Raw genomic sequence first — 26,569 nt, forward strand, 5'->3', positions numbered from 1 at the left:
TGTTCACTTTGTAAAGAGTTTTAATTATTCATTTTGTCACACATATTCTTTGCAGGTATTACTAATCTTACATTATTTAGCTAAGAACATTAATATCTTCTCCAGTTGCAAAGCTAAACTGGTCTCTAATCGAGAACTGCATGGTTAAAAAGCACAAATAGTTTAAAATAGTTTTTGTTCAAAATAAGGTGAAAAAAGAGAGATCCTTACTTGCTTTGCGTCTTTAAGATTGCAGATGTTGGGTATGACTGGTTTGATTTCTTGTCAGGGATTATGTGAATGGGCTATTAAGGTGTTTCAGATCATGGAAGCAGAGAGAATTGAGCCAAATATCGTTAGGCTCAACATGTCAATGCATTCAGTAATTCTGTGGAGATATATGGAAGCAATGTCTGTTTATCATCATATTAAAGAAAGTATAAGCCTCACTAGTTACAAGTAGAAACATTATGTTTTATCAATGCAATATTTCATTTTCAAACTCTGATGGTATTGCTTTAAGTCTGTAACTTTATGAAGGGTGTTAGTCTTGACCTGGTCACCTACACAACACTTATGAAGGCATTTATACGGGCCAAAAAGTTTGATGAGATGTTATAAACTCTTCCACTATTTTGTTGTCCTTTATTTCCATGAGACAGGTGTTTTTTTTTTATTGTTTTCCAATCATTTGAAATTTTCTTTTTAAGATGATTAAGCTCATGCTGTGAGATCTAGTTGCCTTATCCGTGCCGATGTTGTTATGGTTAGGTTCCCATTATTTACAAGGGAACGGAGACTGATGGACGCACGCCTGACAGAACAGCGAAACAGATGTTACAAGATGCATTAATATAACTACGCTTGAACGAAGGAGCTCATGAGAAATATACATGGTGAGCATTAACTTGTTCATGAATTTCCGAATCCATGGTGAGCATTAACTTGTACATGTATTGCCGAATCCATGGTGAGTACTCTACTGTTTTTGTTATAGTGTATTATGATATGTAGGTCAGTAGGTGACTAGCTGGAGATCGGTTTGTAGAAAGAAAATTAAGATTTTCTACAGTGTCCTACCTTGTTGGTGAAAGAGGGATGAGATGACAGTTGATACACAATGAGATCCTTCATGTGTACTGCCTAGAGAACTGAACGGGGCTTTTCGTTTCCAGAAACTTAGGGAGGGCAGTGTGAGAAGCCCAAATAAAGTTCTTGTGATATTGTGTATTTCAGCTGATTGATGATGATACTGTAGAGTGGGATGTTATTAGCTGCAACAGATTCAATAATGTGCCATCAATTAGCTAAATTATCAGGTGGGAATGTGGGATCCTGAGACAAACTGACATGACAATATTTAGAGCAAGGAAGTCTAAAGTTCGCTCTGAAGGCTTTCATCTTCAACACTTCATTTGCAAGACTAGCCTACAAGAATCATGTTGACAGGTGCTTTTCATGTGCATTCAACACCCTTTGAATGATAGAAGAATGCAGCTGGGAATAGGATAATGCTTGAAAAGGATAAATCATCCTTATGCACCTGGGATAGGTAATTACACTTGAGAGGTAGAAAGAAAAAAGGGTGAAAAGTGATATGATGAAAAAGAAGAGTGATAGAAAGTAAAAAAAATCATGTGTAGAAAGATGGAGATACCCTAGAGATGTATAAAAGTTATTGTTGATACATGAAACAACAATTACAATAAACATACTCCAGCAAATGCCTAAAGAACACCATATCTATGTCTTATAGAAATACTTGTGAATTCCCCTGCTGCTAATCTGAGCTACAATAACAGCAATGAGCTATTCTTTAGATGTTGAGAATGAGAGAGAGAAAGAGAGAGGGAAAAGAAATTGAATGAGAATCAGTTATTGTATTATTATTTTTTTTTTAACTCATTACAAGTGATGATGCACTCTTTATATAGAGGCCACACGGCTAGCTTACATAAGAAGCTTTCCTAATTCTAACAAACTGAAACTGTGACTTAACAGCTAGTAACAACTCACTAACTGCCTCTAAGGGCATACTAACATACACTTGAGTACATCATACTACACTGGACCTCATATCTATAATATGATATCCCTAAGTGCCTTAATCGGTCTACAGGCAAACCAAGACCACTGATTTTCGCATATCAGATTAAAAATTGTTGCACTGTCTGATCATGTTGAACAATTTCTGCGGCACTATGGCAGACTCTTAATTTTTTAATGTACATTGATTGATCGAAAAAAATATACATCTATTTTAACTTGAATACAATAGTCAGAAGCATCATTTACATTACTAAAAAAACACAGAAACTAGCTGCAACCTGCAAGCATCTTTAGTTCCTTATAATCTTTTATATGTAGACAACATTTATCTCTTACTAGTAAAGTATTCATTTTCCAAACAAATGAAAAAAGCAATTAGCCATTACATAATCAAACTCAATACGAGTTTATTTTCTTCCTCACTCTACACACAATCTAGTGAGATTGTGAGTGTTACAAAATAATCAAACAATCAAGCATATTAAATAGCCACACTACGCAAAACAATAGTTTCAATGGTAAGTCCAGGTCCAAAACCGAATAACACACCCCATTCAAGTCCTTCACCGGTGGTTTTGAGTCCATCTTGAGCTGATTTCCTTCTCATTTCATCTAAGATGAATAGGACACATGCACTTGACATGTTACCATATTCACTTAGCACTTCTCTAGTGGCTTTCATCTTTTCAGGTTTCAAGCTCAACTTCTGCTCAACTTGGTCCAGAATTGCTGGGCCGCCTGGGTGTGCAATCCAAAAAATTGAGTTGTAATCAGATATGCCTAATGGTTGGAAGGCCTCAATTAGTGCTTTCTCAATGTTCTTTGAAACAATCCCAGGAACATCTTTAAGGAGATGAAATGTCAATCCAACTTCACGAAGGTGACCATCAATGGCTCCTTCACTATCTGGAGCAATAGTCTGTGCAGTCCAAACTAGCTCAAATAAAGGCTTCTCAATTTCTGGCACTGGATCGGAACCAACTATGAGTGCAGCTGCTCCGTCTCCGAACAATGCTTGCCCGACAAGGCTGTCTAGGTGAGTGTCACTCGGGCCACGGAAGGTAACTGCAGTGAGTTCAGAACAAACAACTAGCACACGAGCATCTTTGTTGTTCTCGGCCAAGTCTTTAGCCAAACGAAGCACCGTGCCACCTGCAAAGCACCCTTGTTGGTACATCATGTACCTTTTCACATACGGGCGAAGACCTAAGAGTTTTGTGAGTTGATAATCAGCACCGGGCATATCCACACCACTTGTGGTGCAAAAGATTAAGTGGGTAATCTTGGACTTAGGCTGACCCCATTCTTTGATAGCCTTGACAGCAGCTTCTTTGCCTAGTCTAGGTACTTCTACAACCACCATGTCTTGCCTAGCATCGAGAGAAGGTGCCATATAAGCGCACATGTTGGGGTTCTCTTTCAAAAGATCTTCAGTCAAGTGCATATATCTCTTCTTGATCATAGACTTGTCACCTGAAATCAATTATAAAGAAACAACATTAGTACGATAATCTCAAGAAAATACCAGAATCAATCTTATGATGACTACTAGTCTAGCAAGGTAAATGAAGGAGCTTGAGAGAAAAAGAATGCTTACACATGCGCTGAAATTTCTCCTTGAGCTCAGTTTTGTGCTCACTGTTGGTGACTCTGAAGTAGAAATCCGGGTAAGTGCTTTGATCAACACAGTTGGGAGGGTTTGCAGTGCCTATAGCGAAGATGGTTGCTGGGCCTTCGGCCCTCTGAGCCTTACGAATTTCAGCTACACTCACCATCTTTGAAATGAAGTTTGTTGGGAAAGCAAATGAAGCACTGCAATTTGAGTTCAAGATGGATGCACTTAGAAGAAGCGAAGGTGTTATTGCTGGTTGTGTTAGAGAACGTTGTGATGTTGAAAGTTGTGAGAGGAGATAGGAATTTATATGTGTGCGAATGGAGAGGGTGGATGAAAGGGGAGTGGAGAGTGGTAGCTGAAGGTCACGTTCAGTTTCCTTCTTTATTCAACAATCACGGCCTATATTATTAGTATTATTATTTTGTTGGCTGGCTGCGCAGTCAATCTACCTCATTGTTTCAGTTTCATTGACTAAAACAGTAATTGGCAATTCAAAGAAGAAAAATGTGGGATAGAGAATCAATGGGTGTAGTCATTTTACTAGTGAGAAATTTAGAAGAAATAGGAAAAATAATGGACGTGATATTATAAAGTATATTGTTATAACAAGTGAGAGATTGAGAAATAAAATAAGTTGGATGTGTTGTGTTAGTAATGTTTAGTGTCTACGTCATAACTGTTTTAAGAAAATAAAAATTGTTTGCTTCAAAGTATTTTATTTATTTACAAGTTTAGTGGAAATTGCCAGTGAAATTCGCTATATCACTTGTTTTTATGTTTTTTCTCTAAAATCGCCACTACCATTGGAGATAGTAATTTTCTTATTTTTCCTGACGTTTTGCGACGGAAACTTAATCCGTCACCAAAATCCTAGTGAATAATAGAAAAAGAAATAGCTGACAGAATGTGAAGAAAGAACATTTCCGTCACAAAATATTGACTGACAGAATATTACTTGCGACGGATATTTCATCGTCACAAAATTCTAGTGAATAGATAAAGACTTAGCGACGGAATGTTGAGAGCGAATCCGTCGCAAATAAATTAGCGACGGAATATGATTTGCGACGGAAATCTTCTTTCTCATTCACTTTTGTGACGGATTGCATTTCCGTCACAAAGATGTCAAGACATAAATATCAAACCGAAGGGCCAATGGAAGTGGCAATTTTGGAGAATTTCATTGCCGATTTGCACTAAACTTGTAAATAAATAAAAAATTACTCTAATTTGGTAATAGATCTTCCAAATTACACTATATAGGCAAAAATGTTGTATTTGGTACAAGCTATGTAAAAAATGTTTACAATCATAATTAATTTTTAGGCAAGTTTTTTACTCATTCTATTACTTTTTATTGAAAAATATTTTGTTTATATTAAAATGTAAAAATATTAAATACCTATATTTACCTAATATTAATGTTTTTATTAACCCTATTTGGTTAATAGTAAACTATACGACATTCAATATGAGGTTGTGGTGCTCACAACTTATAGGGGTTTGATTGAAGGTATGAGATTATGTTCTAGATATTAATAACTGTTGATTCACTTGTATGTAAGCAAACATATAAGAATACAAGTTTAAACCTTACAAAAGTCATTTAGAAAATAATACAATTTTAGTTTCTCGAACAGATAAAATATATATCATTCACATGAATATTCATAGGTAAATTATATAAATATGTTTTATAGGTATTTAATATTTTTCAAGAAAATCTTAAAATTTTATTTAATTAAAAAATAAAGAATGGTTAAAAACTTTCCTGAAAATAAATTGCGCTCGATAATATTTTTTCCTAACTTGTACCAAAGCGGAAATATTTTTACACCCACTTTCCATCTATACACTCAAATAAGGACAATAGGAAAATGAGAAGAAGAGGGATACATGTGATGTATAATATGATGTGGTAGAAAGAGAGATAGAGAGAAAAATTATGTATATTTGAGATGTCGTTATTGTTGGTGATTTGTGAACCGAGATAGTTACTATGAAGAAATTATTCTAAAAGTTTAAATCGTTGGATAAAAAATTCCAAGTGGTTTTATATTATATTTTCAAGAGTTACTTTTGTGGAAATCATTTAAGACACCTTCAAGCAACTCATTCTTAGAACAATACACACCAACAGTAGAGACACCATAGCTTATTTTTCCCTTTATTTCTCACTTTACTTGTAAGTACTACATCTACATGCACTGAATGCCTTCCCAAACATTTAACTTGTGTTTTTTTTATGGAAAACATTTTACTTGTTACAATTGCCTAAATAGCACGTAAAAATAAGCCAATTAGTCAATAAAACTGAAACAATGAGCTAAGAGGGTCTTAAAACATAAACTGATAAAAGCCGCCATTGACTGCGCAGCCAGGGAGCAAGCAATTGACCAAATCACCAAACATGGAACGTGATATTGAGCTACCACACTCCAATTCCCTTTCCACATCATCCACCTTCCCATTATCCCATACATGCATATAAATTCCCTTCTCCCCACTCAAGTTTCCACACCACAACCGAACAACAAGTCCAACTGCAACTATCTGCCAATTCAGCTCAATTTCGAACTGCTTCTTCATTTCCTTCCCAAATTACTTGTCTTACAAACTTCATTTCAGAGACAAAGAATTTAAAGATGGTGAGTGTAGCTGAGATTCGCAAGGCTCAGAGGGCTGAAGGCCCTGCAACCATCTTTGCTATTGGCACTGCAAACCCTCCCAACTGTGTTGATCAAAGCACTTACCCTGATTTCTACTTCAGAGTCACCAACAGTGAACACAAAACTGAGCTCAAGGAGAAATTTCAGCGCATGTGTAAGCATTCTTTTTCTCTCTAGCTCCATTTTTTCTATATACCATTTATTTACATTGCTAGACAGACTAGTCATTATCAGATTGATTTTTCGTATTTTCTTGATTTTGTTGTACTAATGTTGTTTCTTTATAATTCATTTCAGGTGACAAGTCTATGATCAAGAAGAGATATATGCACTTGACTGAAGATCTTTTGAAAGAGAACCCCAACATGTGCGCTTATATGGCACCTTCTCTGGATGCTAGGCAAGACATGGTGGTCGTAGAGGTACCTAGACTAGGCAAAGAAGCTGCTGTCAAGGCTATCAAAGAATGGGGTCAGCCTAAGTCCAAGATTACCCACTTAATCTTTTGCACTACAAGTGGTGTGGACATGCCCGGTGCTGATTATCAACTCACCAAACTCTTAGGCCTTCGCCCATATGTGAAAAGGTACATGATGTACCAACAAGGATGCTTTGCAGGTGGTACGGTGCTTCGTTTGGCTAAGGACTTGGCTGAGAACAACAAAGGTGCTCGTGTACTCGTTGTTTGTTCTGAACTTACTGCAGTTACCTTCCGTGGCCCCAGTGACACTCACCTAGACAGCCTTGTTGGGCAAGCATTGTTTGGAGATGGAGCAGCCGCACTCATTGTTGGTTCCGATCCAGTACCAGAAGTTGAGAAGCCTTTGTTTGAGCTAGTTTGGACTGCACAGACAATTGCTCCAGATAGTGAAGGAGCCATTGATGGTCACCTTCGCGAAGTTGGATTGACATTTCATCTCCTTAAAGATGTTCCTGGGATTGTTTCAAAAAACATTGAGAAAGCACTAATTGAGGCCTTCCAACCACTAGGCATATCTGATTACAACTCAATTTTTTGGATTGCACACCCAGGTGGCCCAGCAATTCTAGACCAAGTTGAGCAGAAGTTGAGCTTGAAACCTGAAAAGATGAGAGCCACTAGAGAAGTGCTAAGTGAATATGGTAACATGTCAAGTGCATGTGTCCTATTCATCTTAGATGAAATGAGAAAGAAATCAGCTCAAGATGGACTCCAAACCACCGGTGAAGGACTTGAATGGGGTGTGCTATTCGGTTTCGGACCTGGACTTACCATTGAAACTGTTGTTTTGCGTAGTGTGACTATTTAATATGCTTGATTGTTTGATTATTTTGTAACAACTCACAAATTCTCTAGTTTGTGTATCTGTGAGGAAGAAAAAAGACTCATATTGAGTTTGATTATGTATGTTCAAATTAAAATAATGAATGGCTGATTGCTTTTTTCATTTGTTTGGAAAATGAATACTTTACTAGTAACTAGTAAGAGATAAATGTTGTTTAATAGAGATGCTTGAAGCTTGTTTCTTTGTTGGATGCTTCTTAATTTTAACATTGGTATTTTCCATTGGTTTTAGAAGATGAACTACTTACAGTATCACTGATTAAGCTTAGCTACTCTTTTTGGTAACCTGTCTGCGTTCTGTTAAATGATAATTATCTTGGTGCTTTGTGTGCTTCTCAAAGAAATAAGAATCATAACTTAAAGTGTAACATGACTATTCTTTTATTCCGTCTAACATATTTATACTTTTGTCCTTCTGATGCAAAACTTGATTGTGTAGAAATAGTCTTTTATTGTCAATAAGCTTCCGGGAATGCAGAAAAAGCAAGAGAGATTCTAATTAGGGGGCTTGGAAATGTTTCATTGTCAAAGTCACTACTTGAAGTCTGTCCCCACTTACATCTTTGTTCTTCCATATTGGTAATTGGTATTACTTCCTGAGCCTTAGTACATGTCTTCTTTGAACAGCAAGCTAGTTGTTAACTATAGAAAGTGCAGGTGAAATAGGTGTATTGGAGTGCTTTTTTGAATTTTGAATCTTTGGTTTTCATTTCGAGTTTTTGCTCCATCCATACATCAAGTACCTAATGTGATGAATTCAAGGTTTGTTGCATTGTTGTTATTTATCTTCGCTTGCTTGGGTAAATTGGTGAGCTTTTTAATTAATGATGGTATACTGCTGAATTTTGAGTTGTAGATATTAGGGCCTTTAGGTATCTAGATTGATTACTTCGTTGCATTTGAAGAGATTTTGGTGCTTTCTAGCTTGATGTGTGAAGTAAGCCAAGTCGTTTGTACTTTGTAGTGTGGAAGGTATTTTTGTCCTGTGTTCTCCCTGTTCACTTTGTAAAGAATTTTAATTATTCCTTCTTTATTAATGCAATCATTTTCAATTTCTGATGGTATTGCTGTAACTTTATGAAGGGTGTTAGCCCTGATCCGGTCACCTATACGACGCTTATGAAGACATTTATAAGGGCCAAAAAGTTTGATGAGGTGCTGACGTGCTGTAACTATTTTGTTGTCTTTTAATCCCATTAGATAGTTGTTTTGTTATTGTTTTCCAATAATCTGCAATCCTCATTGTGATTTAAATGTTATGTACATGACTAGCTGGATACCAGTTAGTAGAAAGAAAATTAAGGTTTTCTGCAATGTCCTCGTTTGCTGGTTAAACCGGGTTGACAGTTGACACATGATGATGACAATGAGATCCCTTGTGTGTACTGTAAAAGGGAAGTACTTCATTTCCAGAAGCTTAGGGGTGGCAGTGACCATCATTGGTGTGGCATAGACACCTTGGATTTAAACTCTCAATGAGGTTTTGAGGGGTGGGCATGCTATGCAGTCGCCCTTCTACTATAACATTTGTGACTTCCTGTGATGCCTTGTCCTGCTCGGAGAGAATTTGTATCTGAAAAACGTGAAGCTTGAGCTGCAATAGTTATCTTGCCTGGTTTGTTACATATATGATTCTTTTCAAATAAACTGTTGAGGCCTCCTAACGCTTTATTTTTATTTGTTTCAGAATTAATTCTGTTCCCGAGTCCCAAGAATAGTATCAAGGTAAAGAGAAAAGAAGGAGGAAAAGGAGAAGTGAAGAAGGGTACAAGCAGTATGTGTACAGGGTATTAAAGGCATGACCATTCTGAATAAATTGATGAATGATATGTCTGAGAGGCAAGCTGATGAAGCTGCCAAGAAGAAGAACTACATTGGTAATATGACATTCTCATCAATGGAGGTTCAAGTGCAAGTGAAGCTGGTTTTTCCGGGGGAGCTTGGAAACGTGCTAGCGCTGAAGGGGATCAAAGCTAGACATTTATACTTTCCATGATGCCTGATATAGGCTGGAGTCAATATAAAAATGGCTTTTATGTTTATGTATGGTATTGGTACATATGAACTTGTACTGTGTACATTAGTGATGTAATGCCAGTTATTGTTTATTTTCATTGAGTTAAAAATACATGAACTGATTCTTGTCAAATGGAACTGAAATTTTCTGATATACCCAAAAAAATAGTCAAATGGAACTGATATAGATAGTATACTTTGTTTGTAATGCCAAACGAAACTGATACTTGTCAATGAAATACCAAAATTGTTGATACTTGTCAGCTGGGCATGACCTGATTCTTGTCAGCCATGTCTTTTTCAATTACGTGCTTGAAAATTTGGTTTGCAACAAAATGGTACCCTCAATCAATCAGTTTTTGTCTCATTATTGCTTTACATTGGTTACAGTATTGAAAATGGTAAGAACCACTATACTAACATCGGCACCAGTTCATTACGTCGCAAGTGAATACCAGAATTAAAATTGTGCTTTGTCATAAGAAGAAATGGATCCTTATCAGCTATCACGAGTAATATGTGACCAGACTCAACCTTGGTGTTAGAGTGAAGCAACAAGCAGCTCCATTCATAAAACTGTTGCAACACAAAGACTTTCATACAGAAAAACTGAACAAGTAATGAGAACAAATTTGAACACCAGAATCAGGTTACATTTTCAAAATTAATAATCTGATAAAAAACCTACACAAATAATCCCAAAAGTAACCTCTATTTAACAACATCAACATCTATGCAATTGAAAGTAGCAAATATGACTCTCTCATGTCTCAGTAGTGGTTTCTTCATGACTCTTTTATGATGCCGGACCATTCAGACCAGAGGGATGATTATCTATATGTTGTTGTGCCTACAAAAAAGACACAGGGACAAAGCAATTAATGATTTATATAAAATTATAATCATATTATCCAAAAATAATCAATTAATACCTGTAATAGTGCCTATCAAAAAAAAAAAAAATACCTGTAATAGTTCTTTACTGCTTAACTCTGTCTTTAAGTTGTCGATCCAATTCATAACTTTCAATAAATCTTCATCAGTATTTATCCCCATAAAAGCAACTTCATGAAAGGCATCACAAGCTTTATTGAGTCGTTGCAATTCAATATTCCCAGCTAAATGATCAAAACCACATCTAATAAGTGTGTGCCTCCTTTTTATATCCTTCCTCCAATGTGAGAAAACATAAGAAGGTGGCACTGACTCTGTTTTATCTTTGAGCTTAAGCACAGAAAGGATGTGTCTACATAAAATACCTTTGAACTCAAATAAGTAGCATGTACATTGCAAGTTTTCTTCATCAAAGGATACATTGAAGACTACATATTTCATTTTGTCATATAATTTCTTACTTTCTGTAACAGAAAATATTGACTTCAAGCCATCCAATCTATCAAAGCAAGTATTACAATACATCATAGAAGAAATCTCTGCTTGAAATTCTTTGAACTTTGCATTGGTAAATGCTTTTTGGAACTGGGACTCGAAGCCAAAAATACTTACACAAGCAATTTCTGCATTAAATGAACCAAAATCAGCCATGCTTTCTTTTTCAACTTTATCTCTCAATGCAATGTCATATTGTTCAAGAAATTGTTTCAATGCAGTCTTTGAGTTCACATACCCATCGAAAAATGAGTTCACACTTTCACTACGTTGTGTTGTTGACATTCCAGCCCAAAATGTGTCTTTCACATACACAGGAACCCAGCGATATCTCTCATCAAATATCTCTTTCAACCATTCATTGGCATGTAGTTCATAATCTTTAATCATTTTCTCCCATCTCTCCATGAATTCACCCTTACTTAAAGAATCATATACAACACCATGCAAAACTGTCTTCATAGACTCATAATCAGAGTGTTTACCTAACTTTTTTGGTACCTTTTTCATTATATGCCATAAGCACCACCGGTGACGAGCATTTGGAAAAACAATATCAATGGCATTTTTCATTGCTCTATCTTGATCAGTAATCATAGCATTCGGAGCACGTTCATGCATGCATTCTAACCAAGTTGAGAACAACCAAGTAAAAGTTTGAGTATCCTCATTTGACAATAGAGCACAACCTAGCAACACAGATTGACCATGGTGATTTACTCCAACAAAAGCAGCAACAGGCATGTAATACTTGTTTGTTAAGTACGTGGTGTCAAATGTTATGACTTCACCAAAATATTCACATGCTGCCCTAGACCTAGCATTTGCCCAGAATACATTCCGTAAATGACTTTTATCATCCACATCCATTCTATAGTAAAATTGACTATTTTGTTTTTGCATTCTATCAAAATAGCTCTGAATTACTTCAGCATCTCCTGTACCAAGTCTTAGTCGTCTTATTTTGTCTATATAATTTCTATCTTTCTCTCCAAAGGTAAGACTGTCATACCCATTTGCTTCAACAACCGAAGATTGAAAATTCCTGCTCCCATCAATTTCAGCTTGATCATTGAGTCTCAATCTCCTTTTTATACAAGGATCCAAATTCTTGTTGCGTCTAACATAGCCTGCTTTAGTTAGGCTTAGCTCATGATTATGCTCAAGAACAACTCTAGAAATCACAACTGTTCCATCTGAAGACATACATGCATTCAATCTAGCCTTACACTGCACCCCTACAGTAGGATTAGGCTTCAAAAGATTCTTTGAATTACTCACATACTTTCTGGCGCGACTACATCCTAGAGTAAAATATTTTTTTCCATCATCTCTTTTTCTTGTATTTATTTTAGAAGTTCCAAATCCCATACTTCTAGCATAATTAAGATAGTACCGGGTAACTTCATCTTCAGAGCTAAATGACATCCCAACTTTAGGTTCCTGATCTTGATCAGCAGCAGCATTTACTTCTAAACTATCATCATGTTGTTGATTTCCATCATTTATTTGCTCTTCAATTATTTCTTCCACTATTTCAAGAGATTTGAAAATGCAAATTAATCAACTAAGCAAATGAATTAATTAGAGTATATGTATAAATAAATAAGAAATTCCTTACTCTGGCAAAGGGATGACACCAGCGGCTACCACAAATTAAAGGGATCTGATGACTGCAGTGGCTGCACAGTTTAGAAGGAAGGCAACGATACTGTGAGGAAGAGGAAGACGAAGACAGACAGCTATTAGGGGTTTCTGTTTTGGGCAAAATTTCAATTGTATTTAATATAGTCGTGTGTGTCGTGCCTCTACGTGTGCATAATAGGAAATTACATAATAATAACCATTATGAAAATTAGACTGATAATTACATTTCTACCACAACCTTAAACATTTTTTTATTTTTACATTTGGAAAATTCACTACATTTTTTGTACATGAAAAGATAAAAAAAAAAATGAGATTAATTTCTATGCACCGACGGTGTAAATAAGTTTTACACCATCATTCAATCACATTCCTCAATTTTGTTAGCTTACAATTAATTTTAAATTTAAGAATATCTAAAAATTGGAAATGGAAGGTTGTGATTGAATGATGGTGTAAAACTTTTTACACCGTCGGTGCATAGAAATTAATCTCAAAAAAAATTATACTATCCAGAAATTAATTCTTGAACCTCCCACGCTAATTCATATGTCACATAACTCTAACTACTTAAACTATCATCCCGTGACGAAAATCCACTACCTTAAACATCATGGGAGGGGAGAACTTATTTACAATTTCTTTTGAAAGAATTTTTAACAAACCAATATGATTTGATGCTACGGTCCAGCAACCTAGCGCGCCATGTGTTCCCCAAACGTTGTATGTTGCAGAATCTATGTATTTCTATGGTTGCTGCTGAACCAGAAACCACCATATCCACAAACATTGATGCACAGATACGAGCTCTTTCTCTGCAAGGCAACCTTGAAGAAGCTCTTTCACTTCTCTACACCCACGACAAACACATCCTCACTCACTCTTCTCTGTCCCTTCAAACCTATGCCTCTCTGTTCCATGCTTGTGCCAAGAACAAGTGCCTCCAACAAGGCATGGCTCTGCACAATTACATACTTCACAAAGACCCCACAATTCAAAATGATCTCTTTCTCACTAACCACCTTGTAAACATGTACTCTAAGTGTGGCCACTTAGAATATGCTCGTTACGTGTTCGATCAAATGCCGCGCAGAAACATTGTTTCTTGGACTGCTCTCATTTCTGGGTATGCACAATGTGGCCTGATCAGAGAGTGTTTCTATCTATTCTCTGGTTTGTTGGCTCACTATCGCCCCAATGAGTTTGCTTTTGCAAGTTTGCTGAGCGCTTGCGAGGAGCACGACATCAAATGTGGCATGCAGGTACATGCAGTTGCTTTGAAAATTTCTTTGGATGCCAGTGTGTATGTTGCAAATGCTCTCATTACAATGTATAGCAAGTGCTCTGGTGGTTTTCATGGAGGTTATGATCCAACAGGAGATGATGCCTGGACCATGTTCAAGTCAATGGAGTTTAGAAATCTTATATCTTGGAATTCAATGATTGCAGGTTTCCAATTTCGTGGACTTGGGGACAAAGCCATACGTCTTTTCGCACATATGTACTGCAGTGGAATCGGGTTTGACCGTGCCACACTACTTAGTGTCTTCTCTTCCTTGAATGAATGCAGTGCTTTTGATGAATTGAACATACCTCTCAGGAACTGTTTTGTGCTGCACTGTCTCGCTACAAAAACCGGTCTTATTTCAGAAGTTGAAGTGGTAACTGCATTGGTAAAATCTTATGCAAATCTTGGAGGACAAATTTCTGACTGTTATAGGCTCTTCCTTGATACAAGTGGGAAACAAGATATTGTGTCATGGACTGCTATTATAACCGTGTTGGCAGATCAGGATCCTGAGCAGGCTTTCCTCCTTTTCTGCCAACTTCACCGTGAGAATTTTGTGCCGGACTGGCATACATTCTCCATTGCCTTAAAAGCTTGCGCATACTTTGTGACTGAGCAACAAGCCCTGGCAGTTCACTCACAAGTAATTAAAAGAGGGTTTCAGAAAGATACAGTTCTTTCAAATGCCTTGATACATGCTTATGCGAGGTCTGGTTCCTTAGCTTTGTCTGAACAAGTATTTGATGAAATGTGTTGCCATGACTTGGTTTCTTGGAATTCGATGCTCAAGTCTTATGCCTTGCATGGGAAAGCTAAAGATGCACTGGAGCTCTTTAAGAAATTGGATGTCCATCCAGATTCTACAACCTTTGTCGCGCTTCTCTCAGCATGCAGTCATGCTGGACTTGTTGAAGAAGGAGTGGAAATTTTCAACTCCATGTCTGATAATCATGGCATTGTTCCTCAACTAGATCACTATGCCTGCATGGTTGACCTTTATGGGCGAGTTGGGAAGATATCTGAGGCTGAGGATTTGATACATACAATGCCAATGAAACCTGATTCTGTGATTTGGAGTTCATTACTCGGATCCTGCCGGAAGCATGGGGAGACTCGCTTGGCCAGAATTGCAGCTGAAAAGTTTAAAGAGTTAGATCCTAAAAATTCATTGGGATACGTACAAATGTCAAACATATATTCCTCTGAAGGTAGTTTTATTGAAGCTGGCTTAATTAGGAAGGAAATGAGAGACTCTAGAGTGAAAAAACAACCTGGATTAAGCTGGGTTGAGGTTGGGAAGCAGGTTCATGAGTTCACCTCCGGTGGTCATCATCATCCTCACAAGGAGGCCATACAAAGCCGTCTCGAGATATTGATTGGACAATTGAAAGAAATGGGTTATGTGCCAGAGATTACCTTAGCCTTGTATGACACAGAAGTGGAGCACAAAGAAGACCAATTGTTTCATCACAGTGAGAAGATGGCATTGGTATTTGCCATAATGAATGAAGGAAATTTGCCTTGTGGTGGTAATGTCATTAAGATAATGAAGAATATCCGTATTTGTGCTGATTGCCATAACTTCATGAAATTAGCATCAAATCTATTTCAGAAGGAGATTGTTGTGAGAGATTCAAACCGCTTTCACCATTTCAAAAATGCAACATGCTCTTGTAATGACTATTGGTAACATGCCACCTGGATTCCCCCTGTGGTTGTAATGACTGTTGATCACACACTAGTTGCACTTCTCAACTAGATTTTGGCTATATTTGGATTGGTAGAAAGGAGATAAAATGAAGTGACGCCAAGTTCTATTGTTTGGAATGTTGATGGAATGGAATCTAATGAGATGTATTATGTTCCATTCTATCCCAAACATCTCCTTTTATCTCTCTTGATTTGGGGAATGTGGGATGGAAACATTTTTTTATTTCTTTCCATCCGAATGTTATCACAAAATATGCAAATAATGGAATCATAGCTAGCTTACGTTACATTCCATCTCATCTTATTTCATTTCATTCCAGCTATCATTAGATGTCCAACATAGCCTCTTTGTCATGTTACTTCAATCGAGGAAACGCAACTTGCTGAACATAAGTGAAATGCAATTGTACGGAGGACACTGTTAGCTGCTTCTTTAGTTCATGAATATGTTGAACTTAAAATGTAATAAACTTCATTTTCTCTAGAATTTAGTTCTCTTCAGTTCCACATCTTGGCTTAGCTCCACATTGTATGAATTTTTACCAATTTGACTTTATCATATAATACAACTTAACGCCTCTGCTTTTATGATTGTTTCTGTCCCTGTCCCTCTCGAGTACAGAAAAATAAGGAATAAGTTTGCTCAACACCCCAAGTACACCAAAATTAAGAAAACGATAAGAATGGAAGAAATGTTATTGTGAGAGATGATGAGTGATGCTATATAGAGAATGAGAGAAAAAAAAGTGTGAGAATGGGATAAAAAGAAAGTGAAACCCGGAAAATAACTAGCCTAGTTAACTTGGTTTCTTGAATTTTGGTTGGAAACTATAGTTTAATTTAATCAAAAAGAAAAATTTCCATTGCTTTTACCTACTCAAACCATTATTTGATGCTCAAAATCATGTTTACTGAGCTAACGTGATTTTGTGAATCATGGACGAATCTCAGCATGCATACTGCGAGCTGGGGTTTGGATGCTGCCAACTATAATCCACACGTGCACATAACCCAAAAAGCATAGTTTCTACTTGGAAGGCCGATGACATAAATCTCAAACATAAACCCTACTCAATAATTGACCCGGAAAGGCTTAGTTTCTATGTTGGTCAGCAAATCACATAAAGATAAAGCATAAACCTACTCCAGGAGAGGCAAATCTCTGGAAGAACAAGTTGGAATGATCCTGATAAGGACACTTTAGGTAATACCACGGGATAAGTTGTTTCCTTTATCATGAATGAAAAAAGAGTAAACATGACAATGAAAAAGTAACATAACTAGCCACTGTACATACTAAAATTTCATTTACAACTGAGTTTTTTATAATCTTCTAGTTTTCTCAAAAGAGAACTGGATAAGGAAAACTGAAAAAAATTGATAATCAGCATTATGGTATAACTGCTTGAACTTGAAGCGCGTAATGAACCACAAGCCACAGCCAAGTTTGCAACCCTTCAATTCATAGATAGATGAGGAGGGCAGGCTAGTAGCATTACTACTTGGAATCTGACTGCATTGCCTGGATTGGTGGAGCTGTAACTACAGCCAGCTTCATATCGGTGGCTTCACTATCCCCAGATCTTTCACGTATCTCACGATACTCTTGACAAATGGCACACAGATGACAGCAACAGTGGGTAACAAAGTCCCCACAAGGTGCTTCCTTCATAAGACAAAAGAATATCATTATGGCATTTGCAACGTGACAAACTTTCTTTTCTTATTAATATGATTACAGAAGTCAAAAAAATTAGATTCGAACTTTGGAAATTCATATGAAGCGACAAATTTCACAATATTAGGTAAATATAAAAGGGAAAACGTATAGATTGTCATGACACAAGGACCAGTTGTACAACAGAAGGACTAGGAAAATTCTTTAGGTGAAGGCCAGTTTAGCAGAGGTCCACGGCAAAAGAAACATCTTCACGAGAAATATGCCTTCCCTCAAAGTCAAAATACTGCTATTGCACTCACTGCCTAGACTGGATGTATTTTGAAATGAGAATTTAGCAAGTCGTGCAAGTATATTGCATCTTCTCTAAAATAAGCCCATTTCTTAATCTTGATAGCATTACCAAGATGTTCTTTCTTTATGTGAAAATAGGTAATATTGACAAGCTGGGAATTTTTGAACTAACCCTATTAGCATATCTAAGCAGCTCTATTATACATCAGCAAATTTCTTAAAATCTATGCAGTTAAGAACCATTTAATAGTCTACTTAAATTTCATCGACCAGACTCTCAAAGAGCAACAGTGCAATAGCTAAATAGAAAGTTTATGTTGGAGGCTTAGGGTTGTACAGAATTATTAAAAGTTTGAAACATAACAACCGCAATAGGAAATAGAATGAAAAAATGAGCTATAAGAGTTCATGTAAAACATAGTTGTAATATTATTACCGGCAAATTATACTTTGACCTTAAGGTCCTGCGGTAGCCACAAGCATAAGTTGAAACAAGGCATCCAGGTAATCCCAAAAGCAAGCCATCAGTTAAAAAGCAGCAGCCTACATTAACCAGACCCCACAATGCAAAATGGGTAACACATGATCCCAAGAAAGTTCCAGAACCGAGAAATTCTGCATTCTTCCCAAAGAGAAAGCAAGGACAAAGACAACCTATGCAACCTGCAAAGATTGAACCAAACAAAATTTAAATGTTTGAACCAACAATAGTCTTAACCTTCTATCTTTGAGAATTAACCAAACATAAAAAGAAGAAGATATGCATGAATTAAAGTATTATGATAATATCCTTATTAATGTATTATTCAAACTCCCTGATACGTCCTTTTGCCTACGTTTTCAGCATTTCGTCAAAATTTTAAACATTGATAGGGTTGTAGTTCAACTAACATGCCTACAAGCATAACCTAAAAACATACGTACAAACATAACTTAAAAACCATCCAATACTGATAGAAAAAGAAAGCATCTGAGTGTTGTGCAAAATACTGCTTTCAGATTTTAAAACTCAAAGAACAGGGATACAAGCAAATTTCCTGAAACATAGTCAAGGGGCACCTTTGTATTAAATGAGGGTGACAGGGTAAGGAAGTAGCATACAGCTCTGCATATCATCGAAACAAGCACAGATTCCAGAAGACCACTGAGGCTGGATTTGGTTTGATACATTGCTGGTCCTATGTTGCTCATTGCCCTGAGGTGGAGAAACATCCAATGCCACTGAATCTGATTGCCCCAAAGGAATGTAAGCAGGTGGCACATAACCATGTTGGTTCTTCATATTGCTTCTGCAAGGAGCAATTGATTAAAAACTACTTCCTCTAAAAGCATTTCATCAAACATAAACTGGACAGAATAGCATGAGACCCATGAATCTCCAATTTCGATTAAAATCAAAATTTACCTGGTTCAGCTAACATTCAAATTTAATTATAATTTTTTAAAAGATAAACGATGAACTCAAATTCCAAGTCGAATTTTGATTATGATTAACAGAAACCATTGAATTCTGTGAAATGAGATCTTACCCAAGCTTCATTCTTAGTTGCATACAGAGGTAATCAGAGAAAGAATAAAGGAGAAAGGAAATGATGTTAATTACCTTGGAAGGATAGATTGAGATACTGAGGAACAGCGACGATCACGGGAACGAAGGACTGAGACTGAGATCAGCTTCCAACTTCCAAGGTTGTTGCTTGCTGTTGTTCATTTTCCTATTTTAGGCTTCTATCGTAAATAGATAATTTAGGGTTTTATTTTTTGATAAAAAACACCTTTTTATTTCAACAGAAAAATGTGAACATAAAATGTTTATTCCTTTTTAATTATTTTAGCATTTCCTATATAAAGACTTTAAAATAAAAAATAAATAAAATAAAAGAACTTTTTATAATTAAGATCCCTCATTTCTTTTTTCTATTTCATCTTCACCCTTTCATTTTCCATGGTCACTCCTCGACTTCTAGTGAGGTTGCCACCCATGCTTCCATTAGTAGGGCGGCAAAATGAGTTGAGAGAGCGAATTCAGTCACACCCATCAAAAACAAAAAGTGGGATGGATTTAGCTAACGGAAAATGCTAAAGCTCACGACTAAGTAAAAACACTACCATGCACAACTGATTCTGATTGGTCATTAAATTCAAATTTAAAATAAAATTGTCACATTTTATAACTTAAACTATTTCCTAAATTAAAATACACTTGGTCATGTGTAGTGCACCCCTTGGGTCGTGTCATATAACATTCTCGTTAGCTAACTCACTTTTTGATATTTGAGTTAAAAGTCATAATCTATGCTCATATTACCTTATTGTAGACATATGATTTAGGTAGGAGGAGATCCAATGACTTATTCCTTTAGGGTGCAATTTACTTTTCCATGTAAGAAAAAAAAGTAGTAGATTGAGGCCCCGTTTGGAAAAATAGCTTAATTAAGCGCTTATAGTCATAAGAGCTTATGATATAAGCACTTATTCATAAGCTATTTTAAAAAAAATTATTAAAGTAAATTGAAAATAAGCTATATATAAGCATAAGCTCTTTTTCATAAGCTATCCTGAATAACTTATGAAAATAAGCTCAAAACAGCTTATGGTAGGCCATAAGTTGTTTGCGTAAGTTCTTCCAAACATTGGTATAAGCGCTTATGCTATCAGATAAACTCAAATAAGCTCTTTCAAACGGGGTCTTAGGGCAATAATAAGAAGTTATTAGGGCTAAATCCCCCAATTATCAAAGTACTACTCCGTTTGTTGGTTTCGAAGCAGGTGAAAGTCTGCAGTGTGAGTGTACTATGCCGTGTTTGGTTTTCCGAGAAGTGTTTGTTCGGTGGCTTTTGTTTCTCTTTCACCGTTTGGAACTGAATTTGATTACTCCATCTCCATGTTGATATTTTGATTCGAATTTGAAGATTGTTCATGTGTTGAGTTGAGTGCCATGATTCGTTACATTTTGCTTCATCATTCACGCCCTCCTCCTCCTCTTCCTCCTCTCAAATCCAAATTCCCTGCACTTCTTCATTCTCACCATTCATTTCCAATTGGACTCAAACCCAAACCAAACTTCACCTGCCAGGCGGTGTTTTCCGATGATGCCCCCTTTGCTGCGGCGATCGGAGCTTGCATGCTGACTTCTCTGCTTTTTCCGGTGACTCTCCTCCCTGTCCCTGAAGAGGAGGAGGATGCCATCACACCAACCGATGCAAGGTTCGCTGTCATGGGAATCATTAGCTTCATCCCTTATTTCAATTGGCTGGTAACTCCCTCACTCTCTATACCTTCTTAAGTCATCTATTTCACTTTACCATCCTCTCTTTCACTCACTTCAATCAATTTATTTTGCAGAGTTGGGTTTTCGCATGGTTGGATACCCGCAAACCACGTTATGCTGTCTTTGCACTTGTTTATTTGGCTCCTTATCTCAGGTAACATTCATTTCTCAAACACATTTTAGTGCATTTGGTTAAACATAAGCACTAATCATAATTTAATTTCAGAAGTTCAGTGAAGTAAGTTCAAAATAACTTACGAGTAGGGATACATGGACAAGTGTTTATCAAGTTAGAGTTCGTTTTGGTAAATAGCTTAATTAAGCACTTATGACAATAGGCGCGCTTATTCATAAATCATAAGCTAAATTTGAGAGCATAAGCTCTTATTCATAAGCTAATCTGAATAGCTTATGGAAAATATGCTCAAAACAACTTATAGATATTGTCGGAAGCTATTTACACATGCTCTCTCAAACACTAGCATAAGCACTTATGCTATAAAATAAGCTCAAATAAGCTCTTCCAAACAGGGCCTATTATGTTATAAGATAAGCTCAAATAAGCTTTCAAAAATGTGATTATCTGTGGCCGTTTTTTTATCACACTTGACCTCAAAGTTGCACTCTTGATGCTTGAGCTTTTGCCTCCTATGTCGTGATTCCTTAAATGCTCTTATTTTCCGATTAATCCTTCAATTTTAGCCTGAAATTACAATGTGTGACTTGTACTTTGAGAGTGATATTTTTTGATTCATCAGGACAAATCTATCAATTTCACCTGAAGAAAGCTGGCTGCCTATTGCTAGCATTCTCTTCTGCATCGTTCACATTCAGGTTCAACCTTATCAAATTGTTTCTATAGTTAGATTTCCTGTTACATGTCTTGCCATTTTGATATTTTCGATCTTGATTAGCAAACATATTGCTTTAATAGGAAAGATACAAAGCTTAGACTAACCATTTTGAATCCTTATAGTAGCTCTTATTGTTTTACTAATCGAGTGCATGTTTGGAAATCCTTTTACAATTTATTCTAAATTCAAAATCAATCATGAGAAGAAGTTTATGTGAGTAGCTTATGGCTTGATTTTGAGAAAAAATAAGCTGATCCAAACATGCTATGAATAATTTACGCTATAGCTCGAAGCTAGCATCAGAAATGGAGATATTCAGGGGTTTCGACTATTTAGGAACATTGGTGACCAGCCATCATCAAGTGCTGGGAAGAGTGGTCACTTGAATCAGCATGAAGAAATGTCTGAAGAGGTATTCTTTGTGGGATTAACAAACTTTAGCAGCATGCTGTAAATAGGTTGTGTATGTATTTATCTCTAATGTGGTTGTAAATTGTGATTAAGGGAAATAAGAAAGGAAAGCAGAACCTGCCTCCACCACAAGTACAATTAAGGGATATTGGGGATTGGGATGATTCTCAAAGGCCACCAAAATTCCAACAGCACTTGAATGAAGATTTGGAGAATGATGGTGAATAGAGAAGCAAGCACTAAACTACGAGATGTATGCATTTGTAATGACCATCAACTAACATCAAGTCGAAGATAGAAGTTTTAATGGTACTGTTCCGCCGTGTCTGATTAGTTGCGTTTTAATGAAACTATGGCATTGTCTTAATGTTGTTCTGTTACGATCTTGGATTCCTTTCATTGTTTGTGTTCAGCTTGTAGTTATTTTCTAGAGCATGTTAAAGGTGCCATTTTCAGTTGTCATTGTATAAATGGATGATGCAGCAGTACAGAGGCTGTTCAGAATAATTTGGTGAACACTGAATATTGTGGCAAAAAATTACAGATTACTTCAGACGTGATATGGATTTTCTCATGTCATATATGTTAACCTCTATGTTTATCTTTCTAGTTACGAGTATTTCCACCAGTTTCAGGCTTTCAGCCGCAAACCCAAGTATTTCTACCTTTTCCTTGCCAACATTTTTCTGCAACCAAGAATCTCCAAATTTCTCATGGTGTGTGGGAATAAAATCATATTCAATGTTTTTAGTATCTCACTTAAAAATGAAGTGAAGTTTGAAATGAAGATGTTGAGCTCAGCTATTTGCCTATTTCTATAAAGACAATTTAAGATTTTTTTTTGTTCTATATTTTCCGTGTTCATTTTGTCATGGTTCTATCGTTGTATATTATCTTGGCCTCTTGGTATTATTGAACTCATTTTCTAATGATAATTCAATTTGTTGGTGTATTTAAAAAACAAAAAACCTTCGATTGTGTGTTTGGATTTGAGCTTATTACCCCCCCTCTAACCAAAATAAAATCACAAATTTCTTTCAATGTGTTAATTAAAAGTACTTTCTACTTGAATAACTAAAAAAATATACGAACAGACTGAATCAACTTATTGCAGTATCACTGTTTTGAGCTTATCACTGTTATTTGATAATCCTTAAAGTTTTAATTTGAGCATCATTAACAAAAAAAATGGTATGCAGACAAAATACGAGCTTGGCACAACATAAGCATGAACCGCCATAACCATAGGTCTAATATTAAAGTTGGATGAAAACAAAAACAAGACAATTACAAGCATAACGTAGTTCATGGCTGACTACATAGCTAATGTAATATAAAAGCTCCAGTTCACACTCACTCTTGTTCAACGAGCATCAACCTGTAGTGTGCTCAGCACTAAAATATACAGAACCTGGAGTAACCAACCAACCACAGCACTTCACTAGGGTACTTACTTATTTATATATTTTTATACTACGCATGCAAATATTTATATAAGCTAGGTGGGGTGTGGCTTCTCCAAGTCCTCCAGACTGGAGGGACGAAACCAGGCCTTCTCCTCCAGAACGGAGGTGGCTGCAGCATCAGAGTGGAAGCCCGCTGGACCACTGGCTTGCTCGCCCGGGGGCCCAAATACCCCAGTCTGTGGGTGTGGAGCCCAGTACTTCCCGGATTCAGTTGCCTGGATCACATCATCTGGCACCGGCCCAGCCCGGATGTGGTCATCTGGGTTCTTGTCGTACACTGATGTGCTGTATGCTGCCCTCCTGTCATAATAATTCATCAACAAAATTAGAATATTAATAATCTTTATTATTAATTGAATCTTACTAATAAATATACAAATTTTACAAGTAATAAAATACAGAATTGATTTAGTTCAAAGGTTAGATTTCAAGACCCATCATCTTGAACAATCGATAGCAAGGAATCATATCTGTAGAAAAACAAGTGGCACATAGTGATGTACATATGGGAGGTTAAGTGTCAAAACAAAAATTGGTGATCACGTGATAGGTATATATCAGCTTAATGGGGTTTGGTTTTGTTTGGACCACCAACCGATCCAACAACTTTTCGTAATTAAACTATATTCTCTACGCATTTTCCACGCCTTCTTCTTCGATGCCCATTTCATAGATAGATAAATAGAAAAATCTTATGTAACTTGACCATTTTCAGTAATTATAAATTATTATATTTAAATTTACTATATTATTAATTTTCTAATCAAAACAAAATGAAGCAATATAAAGTTTTACATGATGACAAGGCGACACGCACACAGATATAGATAGATGCGTGTTGGACAACAACATCATCACTATACAAAATAATTGATGAGATCGCTATAGCTCAGATGGGGTTTATTATCACAATCCTGTGACCACGTTATCCCCACCCCCATACACACTTTGGTTGAAACAAGAAAAACATATATTAATAATTCATAAGCATTATTTAAATAAATGAGCAATTCAACTCCAAGGTAAGTTAGAACTTGGACAAATTGACACATGCACTACAGCAAGACATAGTAGTAAACCACGTCGATCACGAGGATTGGAGGAACTATTTACATTTTTATTCAAAGCATGGAGCACGCGTATGTTAATATATCACAACACGAGAACAAGTTGCATATTTTAAATCACAACTATAATCCATTCAATATTTTTTAATATATTATTTATGTACCAAAATAATATGTTTATAATCGTATATATGTAAATAAAGTATGAAATTTAACTATCAAAACGAAAATTATTAAGAAAACAAAAAAAAAAGTTAGTCGAGTATTTTTTAGGGAATAAAAGTCAAATTGAAATGAAGTATTTTTCATTTTTGGATATTTTTTCTGGGACAAATAAGAGAATGCATACATAGCCCCACTCTGCAGATAGAAACCAATTAATTCTTACTAGTAATTTATTTATATAAACAATTTAGATACGTTCAAAAACAAAAATGTCAATATTTGAATTGAAAATAAGAATGTTGAAGTTGAATTCAAGCTAGTTGATAAAATTCCCAGGGGACAAATCAGGGGACACAGTGAAAGTGACATGGTGGGTTGAATGGCAGTGGGTGAGTAGGAAAAAACAGGTATGTGGCCTTTCTTTCAGCTTTTTCGTCTCAGCACAACACAAGGAGTAAGTGGATATTTCCAACTGACAAATCAAGCTTTGACGTACAACACCAAAAAGCTACTAGTACTACCAATGAAGAAGATGCTTTTTTTTTTCTCTTTCACTTTATCAATTTCATAAAATGCCAAGGATAAGAACAACTTTAATCAGAGAAGAATAAAATAATAATAGTAATAATAAATTCAAACAAGATCTTGATTCACAAAAGTACTTTAACTAATTTCTATAATTGTCATCATTTTTGCCATAATCAAAGAGCAATTAGTAGTGAATGAACCAAATCGAAAATCAAAGAAATTAACCTAGGAAATTAGCAATAAGAGATAGATTGATACCTGATGGAAGGGAGAGCAGAGGAGGCAGCGGAAGGAGGCAATGGAGAGTTGCCGGAGTTCCAGATCTGGTTGGCGAGACGCTTCCCGACGGCGGTGATCTTCGAATTGGCGGCCATACAAGAGGAGAAACTGAGCAAACGCAACAGAGAAAGAGAGAGATTAATTGAGTTTGTCTGAAATGAGGGATGAGAAAATGGATATTTATAACAAAAATAGTAAAAGGGGGTAAGGTTAGAAAAAGATGGTCCACCATGCCGGTTTATCTTTTTCTTTTTGTACACCTAACACATACATACATACATACATACATACATACATACGCTTAACGGTCCCGTTAACCCACACCTTCATTTCTTCACGCCCTGCCGTTACTGCTCTTCTATAATTGTTAAATAAGGTAACTAATAAATACTTACCTCCATTTTATCTACTTTGATTGAGGAGGGAAAATATCTTATTTTATTTCAATATAGCAGTTTTGGATAATGTACGTTCACTTTTAGATCATGCTATCCTATTCAGTGCTCATCTGCTAATAATATCCTAAAATACATTTTTCTAATTGATTTCTGTATAAATTTTATAAATAAGATTTATAATTAAATTTGAGAATAGAAAAGAAGACCATATAGTTTCCCCTATAGCAAAGTCTAGATATGAAAGGATATAATTAATTTTTTATTAAATAATTATACTAAAATATAAGTGCACTTTGACGCGACAGTAAGATGTTGTTCTCGTGTGACTGAGTTGTGAGTTTAAGTCATGAAAAGCATGTTGTTATATAAAAAATAAGATGAAATTGTGTACAATACATCAAATTATAAAATCATTCCTAAATCTACGTATGTGTGAGCTTTGTGCACCGAATTGTTGTTTTGATTCTAACAA

At 36.1% G+C, this 26,569-nt stretch overlaps 7 protein-coding genes across 7 annotated transcripts; 3 read left to right on the plus strand and 4 right to left on the minus strand.

The window, feature by feature from the left end:
* Positions 1-2,352: 2,352 nt before the first annotated feature.
* Positions 2,353-3,933, minus strand: LOC130741307 (chalcone synthase 4-like). Its single transcript, XM_057594158.1, has 2 exons — positions 3,626-3,933; positions 2,353-3,501 (listed from the first exon to the last, which is right to left on the minus strand). Exons 1-2 carry the CDS (start codon positions 3,801-3,803, stop codon positions 2,510-2,512), a joined length of 1,170 nt encoding a protein of 389 aa, XP_057450141.1. The 5' UTR covers positions 3,804-3,933; the 3' UTR covers positions 2,353-2,509.
* A 2,169-nt stretch (positions 3,934-6,102) lies between these two features.
* LOC130741306 (chalcone synthase 4-like) lies at positions 6,103-7,739 on the plus strand. Its single transcript, XM_057594157.1, has 2 exons — positions 6,103-6,466; positions 6,610-7,739. Exons 1-2 carry the CDS (start codon positions 6,289-6,291, stop codon positions 7,599-7,601), a joined length of 1,170 nt encoding a protein of 389 aa, XP_057450140.1. The 5' UTR covers positions 6,103-6,288; the 3' UTR covers positions 7,602-7,739.
* Positions 7,740-10,100: 2,361 nt separating this feature from the next.
* Positions 10,101-12,813, minus strand: LOC130741302 (protein FAR-RED IMPAIRED RESPONSE 1-like). Its single transcript, XM_057594153.1, has 3 exons — positions 12,663-12,813; positions 10,619-12,573; positions 10,101-10,502 (listed from the first exon to the last, which is right to left on the minus strand). Coding segments are annotated over exons 1-3 (2,010 nt in total). The 5' UTR covers positions 12,664-12,813; the 3' UTR covers positions 10,101-10,448.
* Positions 12,814-13,269: 456 nt separating this feature from the next.
* LOC130741301 (pentatricopeptide repeat-containing protein At1g71420) lies at positions 13,270-16,357 on the plus strand. The gene has a single exon (XM_057594152.1). The coding sequence runs from the start codon at positions 13,366-13,368 to the stop codon at positions 15,664-15,666; it is 2,301 nt and encodes a 766-aa protein (XP_057450135.1). The 5' UTR covers positions 13,270-13,365; the 3' UTR covers positions 15,667-16,357.
* Positions 16,358-16,891: 534 nt separating this feature from the next.
* Positions 16,892-19,415, minus strand: LOC130741308 (protein PLANT CADMIUM RESISTANCE 10). Its single transcript, XM_057594160.1, has 4 exons — positions 19,262-19,415; positions 18,760-18,947; positions 18,095-18,321; positions 16,892-17,352 (listed from the first exon to the last, which is right to left on the minus strand). The coding sequence occupies exons 2-4, from the start codon at positions 18,938-18,940 to the stop codon at positions 17,185-17,187; spliced, it is 576 nt and encodes a 191-aa protein (XP_057450143.1). The 5' UTR covers positions 18,941-18,947; positions 19,262-19,415; the 3' UTR covers positions 16,892-17,184.
* A 975-nt stretch (positions 19,416-20,390) lies between these two features.
* LOC130741309 (uncharacterized) lies at positions 20,391-22,768 on the plus strand. The gene is made up of 5 exons (XM_057594161.1): positions 20,391-20,914; positions 21,004-21,083; positions 21,688-21,763; positions 22,070-22,195; positions 22,288-22,768. Exons 1-5 carry the CDS (start codon positions 20,597-20,599, stop codon positions 22,420-22,422), a joined length of 735 nt encoding a protein of 244 aa, XP_057450144.1. The 5' UTR covers positions 20,391-20,596; the 3' UTR covers positions 22,423-22,768.
* A 651-nt stretch (positions 22,769-23,419) lies between these two features.
* LOC130741310 (late embryogenesis abundant protein At5g17165-like) lies at positions 23,420-25,887 on the minus strand. Its single transcript, XM_057594162.1, has 2 exons — positions 25,679-25,887; positions 23,420-23,960 (listed from the first exon to the last, which is right to left on the minus strand). Exons 1-2 carry the CDS (start codon positions 25,792-25,794, stop codon positions 23,693-23,695), a joined length of 384 nt encoding a protein of 127 aa, XP_057450145.1. The 5' UTR covers positions 25,795-25,887; the 3' UTR covers positions 23,420-23,692.
* Positions 25,888-26,569: the final 682 nt, after the last annotated feature.

The sequence above is a fragment of the Lotus japonicus genome, chromosome 2 (genome assembly GCF_012489685.1).
Source record: "Lotus japonicus ecotype B-129 chromosome 2, LjGifu_v1.2".
In the NCBI taxonomy this organism is placed as follows: domain Eukaryota; kingdom Viridiplantae; phylum Streptophyta; class Magnoliopsida; order Fabales; family Fabaceae; genus Lotus; species Lotus japonicus.